At 51.7% G+C, this 14,521-nt stretch overlaps 1 protein-coding gene across 1 annotated transcript; it reads left to right on the top strand.

Annotated features, from left to right (window-relative positions):
- The first annotated feature begins 307 nt into the window (after positions 1–307).
- LOC103762754 (opioid-binding protein/cell adhesion molecule homolog) lies at positions 308–13,863 on the top strand. Its single transcript, XM_029962056.1, has 8 exons — positions 308–321; positions 493–725; positions 9,837–9,962; positions 10,252–10,386; positions 10,469–10,589; positions 11,251–11,402; positions 12,077–12,175; positions 13,814–13,863. The coding sequence occupies exons 1-8, from the start codon at positions 308–310 to the stop codon at positions 13,861–13,863; spliced, it is 930 nt and encodes a 309-aa protein (XP_029817916.1).
- The last annotated feature ends 658 nt before the right edge of the window (positions 13,864–14,521 follow it).

Below are 14,521 nucleotides of genomic sequence, written 5' to 3'. Positions count from 1 at the left end.
TGTTCCTCTCCTTCCCCTCTCCCTGCACGTGTTCTGCAACCCCTGTCCCCATGTATATCACCCCAGGGATGGCTCGAGGGCCGTGCCGACAAGACCAACTGTCAGCAAATTTTACAGCTTCATCTGAAATCCTCAGCGCGCAGGGGGGGCGAGGAGGGGGGTGATGGAGGTGCCAGGGGGTAGGGATGGTGGGTAGAGATAGTCTGTGTAGCTCGCAGAGGTTGAATGCGATGGGAATTTTGTCTGCGGTTCCCCGGTCGTGTGTCAAAGAAAACGGGAGGGTTTCTTTCTGCTGAACCCGCCGTTTATGCGAAATCTCAGGTAATGGGAGGATGTGGAGCAGGGCTGTGCGGCCGTGGCATGTGCCATCTCTGTGCTGGCAGCGATGGGGAGCCGGTGCCGCAGCTCCCGTCCTGCTCCCACCCAGTTTTGGGGTCGGGGACGCTCCGTGGGTGCTCTGGGGTGTGTGACGCTCTGTCTCTCCCGCCGCAGGTGTACTGTGGATGACCGGGTCACGCGGGTGGCGTGGTTGAACCGCAGCACCATCCTGTATGCCGGCAATGACAAGTGGTCTATAGACAACCGCGTGGTCATCCTCTCCAACACCAAGACCCAGTACAGCATCAAGATCCACAACGTGGACGTGTACGATGAGGGCCCCTACACCTGCTCCGTGCAGACAGACAATCACCCCAAGACCTCGCGCGTCCACCTCATCGTGCAAGGTAGGTCTGAACGCACCTCGTGCTCCTGCTGGGGGGTTTGATCTGCAAGGGTGTCTGGATTTGTGGAGGGTTCAGAGGCTCTGTTGGTGGTGGAGATGGAACCAATATCAGCTGCTTTGGGTATTGCGTGGTGTGCCGGTTTTGGCCGGAGTAGAATTAATTGTCTTCCTAGGGGCCAGTATGGGGCTGTGTTTTGGCTCATTCTGGACACAGGGTTGATAATACAGGGGTGTGTTTGTTATTGCTGAGCAGCGTTTACACAGAGCCAGGGCCTTTTCTGCTCTTTTGCACTGCCACACGGGTAAGGAAGTTGGGGGTGCCTGGGAAGCTGGAAGGAAACACAGCCAGGACAGGTGACCCAGACTGACCAGAGGGGTATTCCAGACCGTATGACATCATGCTTAGCACATAAAGCTGTGGGGAAGGAGGAGGAAGGGTGTGTGGGGGAGAGGGAGATCCCAACAGCACAAGGCCCTGTGATTTTGGGAGAGGCTGGATTCTGTGAATGTTGAAGTCACAATGGGGCCACAAAGGGCTTTTGGCACAGGGTTTCATGGGCAAGTGTGTCTATGTGGCAGATGCTGTTGGGTTGCAAAGCAGCGTCCTGGGGCTGTTCTGATGAGGGGAATCCAGGTGCCTGTAGCAGTCTGATGGATGCTGCCTCCAGATCCTTGCGGCTTTGCACCAGCTACTAGCTTTTGTCCGGCCTCTAGATTAATTTTTCAGAGTTAGTGTTAGTTCAGGTTAGATAAAGATAATGAAAGTTTCCTAATCCTCTTAAAGAAGATTTATTTGGCTGAGTAGAAAGCTCTCGGAATACAATAAAGCGTGTATAAAACCAGGACCTAATCTTTCCTTTAATTTCAAACAGCTGATGGGTATTGATTTTGCAATGAGCAAATCTGAAAACTTTCTCAGCCTCGACATGTCTCTGAGAAGCCCCCAGCAGAGTTATGTATGTATTTATGTATCCTTCTCACTGGGAGGAGGCAGGGGTTGATTCTGGCAGCCTATCCAGGAGGTTTTCCTGCCCGGTGTCAGTGGGAGTGTGTTGGGAAACCCTGGGTTGTGTGCACCAGGCTGTGATGGCGAGGGGAGCACTCTCCTTGGGAAGAGGGGAGCAGAGATCCACTGGGAGCATCCCTCCATCCCCTTGGTCGGAGCTCCCCCTCTCCCCCTTTCTGAGTTGCGTGTGAGCTGTCCATCTGTGAAGTTTAATCTGTTTATCCTGTCTGCTCTCTAATCGTGCTAATCCATCCAGTCAACACCGGTGAAGTATCCGACTGCTTTGCACCTAATGAAATCAGGTGAGCTGGCAGCGATGCTCAGCCCCTGCTCTCCTCACCCCTTTTTGCAGGCACTTGCCAGGCTTGGGCAGGTGGAGGTGAGAGATAGTTTGTGTCCAGAGTCTGGTGGTGAGGCATTTCTGACTGTGCTGGGAGTTTTTTTCCTGGTGTGAGCAAGTCCTGTTGAGTTGCTCCCACTGCAGTGATGACTGCGGTTCTCAGCAGTGGTGCTTATCCACAGCCTGAGAGGAGCTGGGGATACAGGCACAGGTCAAGTGGTCCATGCTGAGCAGGGTCTGTATTTCCCTTTCAATGTGTTAAGCCACACAGTCTGTCTAAGCTGGTCTGTGAGAAAATCCATCTGTAGGTGCCACCTTGCTGTCCCTTTGATGGTGGTGACCAGAGAGGCAAATCCTTCTGTGCTCTGTTCCCAGTTCAGCCTGTGGAAAAGGTTACATGGAGAACTCACAGCAGCCTTCCAGTATCTGAAGGAGCCTTAAAGAAAGCCAGAGAGGGACTCTCCATCAGGAGCTGTAGTTACAAGGAGTAATGGATTCAAACTGAAAGAAGGGAAATTTAGTTTAGATATAAGGCAGGAATTCTTCCCTGTGAGGTTGGGGGGGCCCTGGCACAGGTTGCCCAGAGAATTCGTGGCTGCCCCATCCCTCGAAGTGTTCAAGTCCAGGTTGGATGGGGCTTGGAGCAACCAGGTCTAGTGGGAGGTGTCCCTGCCCATGGCAGGGGGTGGAATGAGATGATCTTTAAGGTCCCTCCCAACCCAAACCATTCTAAGATTCAGTCCCACTGCAGTTCCTTGGTGGCTAAAATGTGCTTTCTAGGGGGCTTTCTGTGAGGATGAATAACATACAGTCCTTTGCTCAGTGCTGGGAGGAAGGGAGCAGTTTTCCAAAGATGCCTTTGGTCCTGGCTGTTACTGCAAGCAGAGCACACACTTTACAGGGATGGGAGCAAAGCCCTGTTTCTGGCCTCAAAACTGAGGTTTAGGTCTCTCCTCTGTTTGCTGGCCTCACCGTGCCAGCGGGCTGACAAACGGGCAGTAATGGCCAGTTAGCAACTGTATTCAGGTCAATTAATTTCTATTTGTGTTTTTGCAAAACTATAAGCTGGCCGGAGAGGGTATTGATTGTTTGTCTCAATTGGGTTTTAATTGTGCTGCTGCGGGGCCCGGCCTTCCCTCCCAGCAACCCAGCGATAAATCTGCCAGGGAACCGCCGTCAACAGTAAATGTAGCACTATTAATATGTCTCTTGCATTGGTTCATTGCAACAGCCATTAACAGGGTTTATAAGAGTGTAGATGGCAGGAAGCCAGAAGGGGTTTTTTGTCTCCCTTCTCCTCTTTTTTTCTTTTTTTTTCAGGCGCTGCCTCGTGACGAGGGGACAGATGCTTTCGGGGACATGCGCGGGGCTTGTGGCACGTCAGGGTGTTCTGGGGAGAGTTTGGAATGCAGAGAGAACAGGCATTTAATCTCCTATAAGGAGAAGATGAGCCACCTCATCCTGCTCTTCTCCTAAACAGTTTGAGTGGAGGCTGTCATGGGGCTGGACCTTGGCGAGCACTCCTGCCCCTGGGATGAGCCCTGCAAAGCCCACCTCTGCTCCTGGGAGGTGCCACCTTCCAAGGAGGAGCCAGGAGGTCTTACCTCACAGTGCCACAGAATGGTTTTGATGTGAGGAGTGTGGTAGACCATAGGCATGTCACAGCTGTGCCTTCTCGGCCTGGGCTGGTTCAGGGTATATTTCAGTCTGAAATGTGGAGCTCAGGGTTGGTGTTTTGGTGGAGGCTGTGACTTTGGGATCCCATCTGGTGGAGATTTTGGCAGTGAACATTGATACTGGCCATCCCTACCTAAAAGTGGTCTTTGGTATTCCTCAGATGTCCTCTGGTTCTGATTTATTTAGAGACCCCTTTCCTGTACTGCCTTAGTCCTACTCACCATGGATTTTTCATTAAAGCCTCTCCAGCTGCCGGCATTGTTACTCTTAGTTTCTGGTTGGCACAATCCATTTTCCCATCTCCGTGTTTACTGCTTTCCTCACCCTGGGGACCAGAACAGGTTTTGGAGGACTATGGCTTTCATTTACAGTTCTGAGGTTGTGGTTGTGTGGTGTGTTTTCCACGTGCACCTAAGGATGCTCTCCCAGAGCCAATCCTGTGTCTCATCTGCTGCCTCTCACAGCAGCACCAGTGCAGGCAGAGCTTTTCAGTAAGTGTTTCAAAACCCAATTGACTTTTTTTTTTTTTCCTTCTGATAACAACTGGCTCCTCAAGCCTCTGAAAGGGTCACCCCTACCCCATGCAGCCCCATTGAGATCTTTTTCTTCAATGGCAAAAGGCTGGGAAGGTGCAACCAGACTCTTATGCTCCTCCTCCCTCCCTGAAGAAGTAGAGGGTGGGCAAGAGAGTGAAAATGGCCAAATGAAGGTGATGCAGCAGTAATGTGGCAGTGAATTCAGAGGCAAAGGAGCCCAGAGAAAATCTGGAAGGAATAGCAAAGACAGTAGAAAAAAGCAAGTGGAGGGGAAATAAAAACAAAACAAAACAAAAAGGATGAGAAGAAAAGCCTAGAGACTTGTAGAACAAAGGGAAAAGAGAAAAGGAAATGTGCACACACAGAACTGAGTATCAAAAGGACAGGAGGCAGCAAAGGGAAGAAATGAAAGAGTAATGAAGGAGTGAGGGCACAGAGAGGGGGAAGGTCTGGAGAGAGGAAGAGTCCAACTGGCAGGAAGTAATCAGCACTCACTGCCCAGGGAGGAACAGCCACTGTCCTGAAAGCCACTGTCCCAAAATCCAGATGGGAGGATGGAAAAGAGACAGGATGGAAAGCACCCAGAGAGCATTCTCAGGCTCCCATTCTTGAGGCTTCTTAAAACTGGTGAAAAGGAGCCATTGGGATGTGTCACAGGGATCAGGAACCTCTGGAACAAAAGCACAGCAGCAGATGATTAATTACTGCAAAAAGCAAAAATGGGGAAGAGGAGGGAGAACTGGAGAAGTTGTTTCCCGATTATATTTCCGAACAGAAAGAACATTTTAGCGCGCGCACAAATAGCTCCCTGGGAAGCACTCTCACTTCCTAATTGTTCATAAATTTACTGACAGGTGGTTACACAGTAGGTATAACACTGTGAGTTTCGGTTTTATTGCTTTCCCCATCTCAACGTGAAAACTTGGAGAAAAAGGATGCACAGCGAGCAACCGGGTGACTCCGCCTGGGAAAGGGTGTTCAGTGGCTGTGTTTAATTTTTGCGGTGTCCCTTCCCATCAGAGGATCACACAAAGAGTGTTTTACTGGGGGAAGGCTGTGAAAAGGCAGCATTCAAGAGCCAGAGAAGGGAAAGGGAGGATAAACCTGAAATTGAGAACACGTGAGGCCGTGTCACGCCACTCGCTTGGCAGGGAAATTTGACAAAAATCACTCTGTTGACCAGTCTGTAGCTTTCAGATCGGCTTAGTCCATTATCTCAATAAAATCAGCTCTGATGAGCCTCTTAGACTGGGCTGTCAAAGGAATGGGATCGATTAGAGACAATAATCTTTGCTGCCAAGAATGTCACCTCCTTGCCCCAGTCTCTTCCCCCAAAGATTTGATGGACATCGAGGGTTTGTGCAGGGTGTGTCCTTGCAAGTGTCTCCTGCACCCCAAACCCAAAGATGAGTTGGGAGACAGGGAAGCACATCCATTTCTGTGTGCCAGCCTGGAGCTGGCTTGCAGATGCCCCTTTTAAGGGCATCAGCCCCAAACAGAAGCTGTTCTTGGGAAGGTCTTGTATCGCTGGTGCCTTCAGCAGACACACAGGGGCAGGAGGAGGCCCCAGTGCTGTCCTGCTGTGCTTCTTATCAGTGAAGGAGATGGAAAGCACAGGCAAAATGTGAGCTTTCAGCATATTTGCCTTCTTTGTGCTGACTTTCTGTACACTAATGAGACCTTGCACAGTGACACCTCTGACAGCTCCATCCTGCCTGTGCTGGGGAGGCTCATGCAGAGCTGGAGGTGCCTGGGGCTATAGGCAGCTGGGGCGCTGGGGAAAGAGCTCCAGCAGGCATCCAACCCCTGCTAGGGTGACAGTCTCTGTCCCTGTGGTGACAGCATCTCCTGTCAGAGGGCACAGCTGGACACTGCAGCTGGAGAGCTGAAGGAGCAACATGAATGCTGCATCTCCCCAGAGCAGGAGGTGTCTGAGAGGGGATGGTAAGTGAGACAGGAGCACAGTGTGCCGTAGTGAGGCAGTGTCCAGGAGGCTGTCACCTCCCTGCAGAGCACCCAAGATGAGATGTCCCCCTCTGCAGTCCCTATGGGGACCCATCCCCTGAGTAGAGCTGGGGAAGTGGCAGTTTGAAGAGCCCATGGGTATCCATCTGTCATCTCCCCTTACCGCGGTGTGGGAAGAGGTCTCTTTTAATGGATTGGGAGCTAATGATGTGGAGGAGGGACATCAGTTGCATGTGTCAGCCGCGGTGCTCATGCAGGCTCTCTGCTCCGAGGCGTGCAGCAGGAATGATCTGGCAGCTAAAAATAGTCCAGGGCCATGGTGGCGAGTGCCTCCGGTGGGGCTCGGCGCTCCGGAGCGGCCGGGGATGAGTCAGCCCGCACGCGGCCGCGTGCGTCAGCGTCGTGTGGAGTCACTGATCACGCAGCCATCACAAGCTCTGAGCTGTCCCATTCCTTTTGTCCCCAGATGGGACAGCCAGTGCAAAGCCATCCCTGGTGCATGCAGCGGGACCGAAGGTGTTTTGGGAGGGTCCCAGAGATCCCTTGAGTATGGCGCGTAGCATCAGGACACGGCGACCTCGGTGTGTGATGTAGCCCCACAGGGCTATTTGCAGCCCCAGTTTGGAGCTGAGAGGGGGGATGGCACCTCACTGTCCCCACAAAGGGTGGCAGACACCAACACGCACCCGGACCCGACGGAGAGCGTGAATCGGCGCATCGCGCGGTTCGGGTCTCGAGTGGTAAAGGAAGGAGATAAATCACGGGCTTATTGTTATTGAATTTAGTGGCATCGCTTTCACATTCAATTTCCCTCGCCGGCTTTCCGAACAAACAAGAAATTACAGTGCAAATGTATTTTTTGGCTTACCAAACCTTATGCATTAACTTCCCCGTGATTAATATTACGCGGGGTTGACGAAATCCTCCGCGGGCCGCTCGCCGCTCCCACGAGACCGCGTCGCTCCTCGCTTCCTCAGGATTTATTCTGTATTCAATTTGCTTGTAGCTGTAGGCTTTCACAATGAAGGCGGGACCAGGGGTAAGGGGGGATGGAGATGGTGTTCTGCCCTGTTGCTTTTTCCCCAGCAGCCGTGTAGGGCAGAGAGAGAGAAGTGTAGAGAACGAAAGGTGATCCAGGGAAAGGATGCTGTCAACAGGTAAAAGACTAGGAACAGCATCCACGGTCATGCTGGAGGGCTGTGAGGCATTAGCAGGGCTGTCTGATCCGGGAGGGGACCAAGAGGGATTTACAGGGGATGGGGGAGAGCATTTGTACTCCATGCCCAGAACCAATCCCAAGCTGTCCCCACCTTGAGACAAGGCAGTTCAGGTGGGATGTGCATTTCAGGGCAGCTTTGCCTGTGCCTTGGCTGTAGCTGCCTCCTGGTATTTACAGGGCATGGCTGCAGCTTGGGTTTATCCACCGTTGTGTTTGCCACCGAACTCAGCCTGCCCGCATCCCTGCGTGGTCCCAGCTCCCACCTGCTCCTCCCATAGGATTAAGTCCTCCCATGGCAAAGCCAGTGCGTCCTTGAGACGCCATCCTTGACAGCCCAGTCTGTGGGATCTATGAAAATGTAATCAGGGTCCTCAGATGTCCTTCTCCAAGTCCTGGTAACTTCATAGGCAACGATCGCCACCGTGGCAGGGTATTGAGCTGGGGTCCCCGCACTGTCCGTGGGTATCCCTCCACTGCACATCCCTACTGGCTCTCAGGGGCATTCCTGATTGGATTAGGGCAGGCAGTGGCACTGGGGGGTTGGGAAGTGCTGTTCCCTGCTGTGAGACCTGCTGGCATGTCTGTGTCAGCATCCTTTGCTGAGGGAAGGGCTTTCAGGCTGATGTGTGTGTGTGTGTGTGTGTGTGTGTGTGTGTGTGTGTGTGTGTGTGTGTGTGTGTGTGTTCCTGTGGCTTGGGGTTTTCTGAATGGGAGCACTGGGACCGTAGTGGTTATGGGTAGTGATAATTTTTTCCACAGGAATGAAAGTATTTCTGTGCCTGGGAAGGGGGACAGGCTCACAGCTGTGCCCAGAGCACCAATTTCTGCACGTCACTTTGTTACTTGTGGTTTGGGACTCAGGGGATGGGAAAGGGATGTCAGGCATGAGCTGGAGAGGGCTGGGAGGGCAAGGATAGAACAGTGGCTGTGATTTTGCTTGTGCTCTGCATCTCAGTCTGTCACTAGTCCAGCTCCATGGCATCTGTAGGCAGGAGCACACAAGGGAGAGACAGGCTGCTGTCTGGAGCAGGGTCCACTAGTGGTGCTGCTGTCTTGGACCAGAACTGCTCGTGAGGAGGGCTGGTTTACAGGCTCATGAGCAGGTGAAAAAAATGCTCAGCTGTGTGGGAAGGCTTGTCCTGGATGTTCTTGTGGTTTCTGGATGTTCCTGGTACCAGTCTGAGGGGCTGTTATTGGAGGGGAGAGGTGTAAGGCTGCTGGTAATAGGGGTTAATGTCATCTCCTTGTCTGAGTGAGGAAGGGCCATTTGCAGCCTTCCCAGAGCTCGTTGTGGCTGCGCTGCTGGAGTTGGCCGGCCCCGCTCCGAGCGTTAACTACATTTTCCAGCAGTCGCCGGCACACACTTTTCATTTTTGGATTGCTACTTTCCCCTGAAGGACTCAGACAATCTCCCTCTGCTATAACAGACTGTACTTCTATATTAATGTGTCAAGTAGCTGGGAAATTTACTGCTTTGCAGAACCCGTCGGGCTGCATGGACTATGCCGCATCTTTGCCGCGGCTTGTCCCACTGTGCCACCTCTCCCGCTCTGGGAGAGAGGAGAACCTCCCCGGGGGTGTGAGGAGAGCCTCCCTGGGGGTGCCAGGGGAGCTGGGCAGCACTCACATCCCCCTCCAGGCAGTGCTGGTGTCAGCCATGGTGGTTTTCAGGCGATCATCCTGGAATCCCAGTGCTGTGGGAGAGCCCTGGGTGCAAGGATTGGGTTTGTGATGCCGCTTGAGCTGGGGCTCCTGGCACATTGTGGGCTTGGGGAGGGGGCACAGGGCATCATTTCGGGCATTTTAGGCGTGGTGTTTAGTTTGAGGAGGGTTGTTCTGTATGGCCTCACTCACTCCCTGGGGTGCAGACCTTTTTGGGGGCTGTGTCCAACATCCCGGAGCACCGGGAAGCAGCATTGGCGAGCGGGCTTTAATTGCTTTTTGCCATGGCTGGGGATATTTATAGGAGCGGAGATTGCCAAGTTATTTATTAGATGGAGTATCTGGGGATAGAGGAATATAAATCACCATGGCTGGTATTGAATGGAGCAGACGCTCAGTAATTTTAACAGCTTTAATAAATATGCTAAAATATGAGCCTTGTTGCAGGCCATAATGAGAGCTGGTTATCAGGGTCTCGGCCGTGGAATGGGGGGGCTGGCACAGTGAGTGGACCCCTTCATGACCTGCATTTATGCTCAGCTCCAGTCCATGATACTGGTTTGGAGACATGGAGTTGGTGTCTGGACAGGGCGACGGGGTGGACACCAACGTGCTGTGATGGGACAGGTCTCATGGTTGGAGCCTCCCGGCGGGGCCTGCTGAGCCGGTGTGTTGATGGTGGTTTTGGTCTTCTTTTTGTCTTGCAGTGCCCCCCCAGATAGTCAACATCTCGTCGGACATCACCGTGAACGAGGGCAGCAGCGTGACCCTCATGTGCCTGGCCTTTGGGAGACCAGAGCCCACCGTCACGTGGCGGCACCTCTCCGGGAAAGGTGAGACCCGGCTCCAACGAGGGGTCTTGCCTGGCTTGTGTGGGTGGATGCATGTCCCCGTAGAGGTGGCTGGGGTGGCATTAAGGTGACTCAGAGTCTGTCATGGAGGGTGGAGCTGCTGACTCTTCGGCCTTGGTATGGGGGTGAGGATGCTTGTCAAGCGATGTCCCAAGCTTTCTGTGCAAAGGGGATGACAGACGCCCACGCAGGGCGTGTCGGGGGGGACAGGGGCACAGGGGAGGTGCCGGTGTGGTGGGTGACGGTGCCACGTGTTCAATACATCTCCCAGGGCAGGGCTTTGTGAGTGAGGACGAGTACCTGGAGATCACGGGCATCACGCGGGAGCAGTCCGGGGAGTATGAGTGCAGCGCCGTCAACGACGTGGCCGTCCCGGACGTGCGGAAAGTCAAAGTCACCGTCAACTGTGAGTGTGAGAGACGGGGGGATCGTGCGGGGGGGTTGGGTGTGCGTGGCCCAGCGTGACTCACAGCCCCACGTTTCCGCAGACCCGCCGTACATCTCCAACGCCAAGAACACGGGCGCCTCGGTGGGCCAGAAGGGCATCCTGCAGTGCGAGGCCTCGGCCGTCCCCGTGGCGGAGTTCCAGTGGTTCAAGGAGGACACCAGGTGAGGGGCTGGGAGGCAGCAGAGCCTTGGGGCCAGAGGGTGATGAGGTGAGGAGGCAGGGGGAGGTGACAGTGCCTGAGGGCATCGTGCAGAAGGCGACTGAGATCAACTTGTTTCGGTGGGTCTAAGGGCCGAGGGAGTCCCAGGGTTGTTTCTTCCAGGGGTGGTGGCTGTGGGACACGAGTCAGGCTGATGGATTAAGGGAGGCAAAGTGGGATAAAGCGTTTGTCTTGGTGGGATGCGCAAGTCCAGTGGGGGAACGTGTGAGTGTGACCAGTGTCAGGACCCAAGGGAATGGCTGGAGCTGTGTCAGGGCAGGGTCAGGTTGGATCTCAGCAAAAGGTTCTTCCCCCAGAGGCTGTTTGGGCACTGACCAGGCTCCCCAGGGCAGTGGGCACAGCCCCAAGGCTGCCAGAGCTCCAGGAGGGTTTGGCTGATCCTCTGGGGTTCAGGGGGTGACTCTTGGGGATGGGCCTGTGCAGGGCCAGGAATTGGACTTGATGATCCTGGTGGGTCCCTTCCAACTCAGGATATTGTGATTCTGTGATTCTGTATACCACTGTTGGCTGGTGGGAAGCAAAGGGGTGCCTGGGGAGGGGACAAGGTCTGTCCCAGAGCCCCATCCCCATGCCCTCAGCACCGTGACCCCGTTTCCCCGCAGGTTAGCGAACGGGCTGGACGGTGTGCGGATCGAGAGCAAGGGCCGCCTGTCCACGCTGACCTTCTTCAACGTCTCGGAGAAGGACTATGGCAACTACACGTGCGTGGCCACGAACAAGCTGGGCAACACCAACGCCAGCATCATCCTGTATGGTAGGTGCCCGTTTTATTGCAGACAGGTGAGAGGAGGAGGAGGAGGAGGAGTAAGAGGAGAAGGATGAAGAGGAGAAGTTTGGAGAGGAGGAAGATGAAGAAGAGGAAGAGGAGGAGGAGGATGAAGAGGAGGATGAAGAGGAGGAGGCTGGTGGATGGCCAGTGATGGAGTGATGGTGCAGAGCTCTGGCTGTATTTTGTGTTCCTGGTCCATCGAGGCACCGAACAACACAAACCCTGAGCAGTGAAGTCCTGCCAAGAGGATGTCTCAGAAGATGAGATCTGTGTCAGCCCTACCCGGGGTGCACAGCAGAGTTGGCCACCAGTCCTCTGAGCCATGGCATTGCTGGAGCACAGGGGTGAGGAGGGGGCCCAGGCCAGGTGAGCACGCGCTCCGGGTGCAGGGTGTGGGGTTTTCCCCCTGTTTCTGCTGACAGGACTGCCAGCAGTGACCATGTTGTACTGGCAGTAGAGGGACAGGTGACATTGGCCGTGGTGGGTGTTGGTGTCATGGCCCGGCAGTGAGGGCAGGAAGGTGGTTGAGGAGTGGTTGACTGGACAGCTGTCACTGAGGAAGGTGATGTGTAGCTGTGGCGTGTCCCTGTGGCATTCTGGCAAGCTGAGGGGGCTGTCATGATCCAAGGGTAGACAACAGGAGCCTGCCTTCCCAGCAGGGCTCTGGCATGAGGGAGAGGATGGAGTCCAGCAGCAGGCTCAGGGAGGTGTGGAGAGGGAGAAGAGTGTCCACACCAGATGGACTTGGGCAGCATCAGGTGGGCAGTGGGAGCAAAGCTTTGTACCATGGTGGGGGGCCTGGGGAGTGTTTGGTGATTTGGGTGGTGTGAGGGGCACATCTTTGGCTTTGGTTGTGGGGCATTGGCAAGGCCCACCCGGGTGCAGGGTTTTTGGCTCCAGTCTGTTCTGTTGAGTTTTGCATGGTTGTGTTTGGGTTTGGTCTGTGGTGCTGAGTTAGGGGCTGGGCTGGTCCTTTCTGTTCTAATCAGTTCTCCTCTCCCCTGCCCTGATTTCTTCTCTTTGGGTCGAGGCTCTGGGTTCTGTTTCCCTCTCCTGTTCTGGTCTGTTCTCTCGTGTTTCAGTCAGTCAGGTGAATTCTGGCACGGGCTGATCCATCATGTCCTGCTCTGTTGTGTTCTATCCTGCTGGGATCTGGTGTGGGTTTGTCTTCCATCCTTCCATTCCTTCCATACTTGTACTATACTACAAGAAAATACAAGACAATACAGGTTATTCATAGTACAAACCCCTATATTATAAAGATATAATACTAGAGTCTCTGTATTATTAATATAATTGAATAATAATGTTGATATAGCATGTCTCATATATCTGTATAATTATTAGATATCATATATACACATATAATTTATATATCATATAAATTATAGTATATTATAGATATTATATATCTATAGATATAGATATTATATATAGATATTATTTTTATATAGTATAACTTAAAATGTGTATGAGATATAATAAATATTTATATTTATGGGTTTTAATACATAAATAAGTAAATTAAATTTCCAGTCCAGTTTTCCTAATATTGATTTCTTTCTGTTTCCCTGTCCTGACACTTTCCCTGCCCTCTTACACTTGCCCTCTCTAATGGGAGACACAGCAACATCACCTAAGTCTGGCCTATTTCCATGACTCTAAACCAGACTAAAGAAGAAGTTTCAGTGTAGATAACTCCCTCTGTTCAGAAGGGGACTGGATTAGGGATTTTTGAGTTTGTTCCATTCTATGGATAAGGACAGCTGTGTCCTGTTATCTTGTATTTGACATCATCTGTTTTCAGGCATTTTCCCTTCTCTCAGCAGTTAATGTTGCTCTTTACACACCCCTCCTCTGACAGCACAGCATTCCTCTCATACAGATTATTAATTGATACTAACATGCAGAGAAAACAAAATTTCACCTTGTTTTAATAAATTAATCCCCAAAATAGCTCCAACGAGCTGAAGTACATTAGAGGTGATTCCATAGCTGGCAAAGCAGAGATATTAATAAACAAATATCCATAAAAAGTGAGTTTAAGCAACTCTCCCTGCCTTGTAGCAACTCCTGTTAGTAATGGTGTATTCCTTGAAATACTAATACACCTCTGCTCCTTGTTTTGTATGAGGAAGATTAGGAAAATATTTATTAGTGAGACAGCAAGAAACCTAGGAAGTTAAACCTGAAAATATCCCATTAGTTTTCACATGATTATTTATTTACTTGCACCAAGGCTGAAGCTTAAATTTATTTTTAAAGGATATTGGCACCTCCTTTGGATGTTGCTGGGTGAACACTGAGCATACCTAAAGCTATTTTAATGTCAAAACTTTCGGTGGAGAAAAAGGAAAACATTCATGTTCGATTTTTCCCCCGTTTTCCACGTGCAGTATTGAGTGAAGCAGTGGAGCAGGGAGGAGCGGGCTCGGGGAGGGATTGAGGCAGGTGGAATTCCATCCCTCCTCCAGGATTGCGCTTTTTTCTTTTCATTTTGTGAACATGTTGAGGAATTCAACAGCTTGTCAGTCAAAACTGCAGCTTCTTGGAAACACGGGGGAGAGTGGGAAGGAGGAGCTCTGTGGGGAGCTTCTATTCGGGTGCGTGCGTGGTGTTTCTTGGACAGTCTCTGCCAGCCTTTGCCAAAGGGGAGGGAGAGGAGCACAAAGTGCTTGGAAATCTGCTAATTTTTTTTTCTTAAAAATTTACTGTCTGGGTTGATTTTTTGATGAGCATGTTGCATTTTGTCCTCGCTACCTATATCTAGAGATAGGGGGGAAAAACACCCCCAAACATGGATCTTTATATTTCTTTTAAGTACAGTGTGTCCCTCAGGCACCAGATGAAATCCCTCATTCCAAAATGTGAGCTCCTGGACCTTTTATTGGTCCTTTCCATTGAAGGGATATTGGAATAAAGACAGATGCAGATGGCATCATTTATGAAGCATCTCTATTTTCCCAATGTTTGTGATTTCATTTCTATTCTGTAATATAGATGTGATTGATGATTTGGATGAGTTAACTGTATATAAGTTAAGTGTTAGAAGTGATTTAAACCAATTATTTTATGGAATAGATAAAATCTTTTCATGCTTTATT

The sequence above is a fragment of the Manacus vitellinus genome, unplaced genomic scaffold (assembly GCF_001715985.3).
Source record: "Manacus vitellinus isolate BGI_N305 unplaced genomic scaffold, ASM171598v3 scaffold_41_pilon, whole genome shotgun sequence".
NCBI classification, from domain to species: domain Eukaryota; kingdom Metazoa; phylum Chordata; class Aves; order Passeriformes; family Pipridae; genus Manacus; species Manacus vitellinus.
Note: the sequence above shows the minus strand (reverse complement) of the source record. Positions and strands in the feature narration are given on the sequence as shown.

Excerpts from the sequence above, each read along its gene's own strand:
- LOC103762754 (XM_029962056.1), top strand. Across the intron at positions 726-9,836 it reads CGTCCACCTCATCGTGCAAG|TGCCCCCCCAGATAGTCAAC; the intron begins GTAGGTCTGAAC and ends TTTGTCTTGCAG. Across the intron at positions 11,403-12,076 it reads CGCCAGCATCATCCTGTATG|GGCTCTGGCATGAGGGAGAG; the intron begins GTAGGTGCCCGT and ends CCTTCCCAGCAG.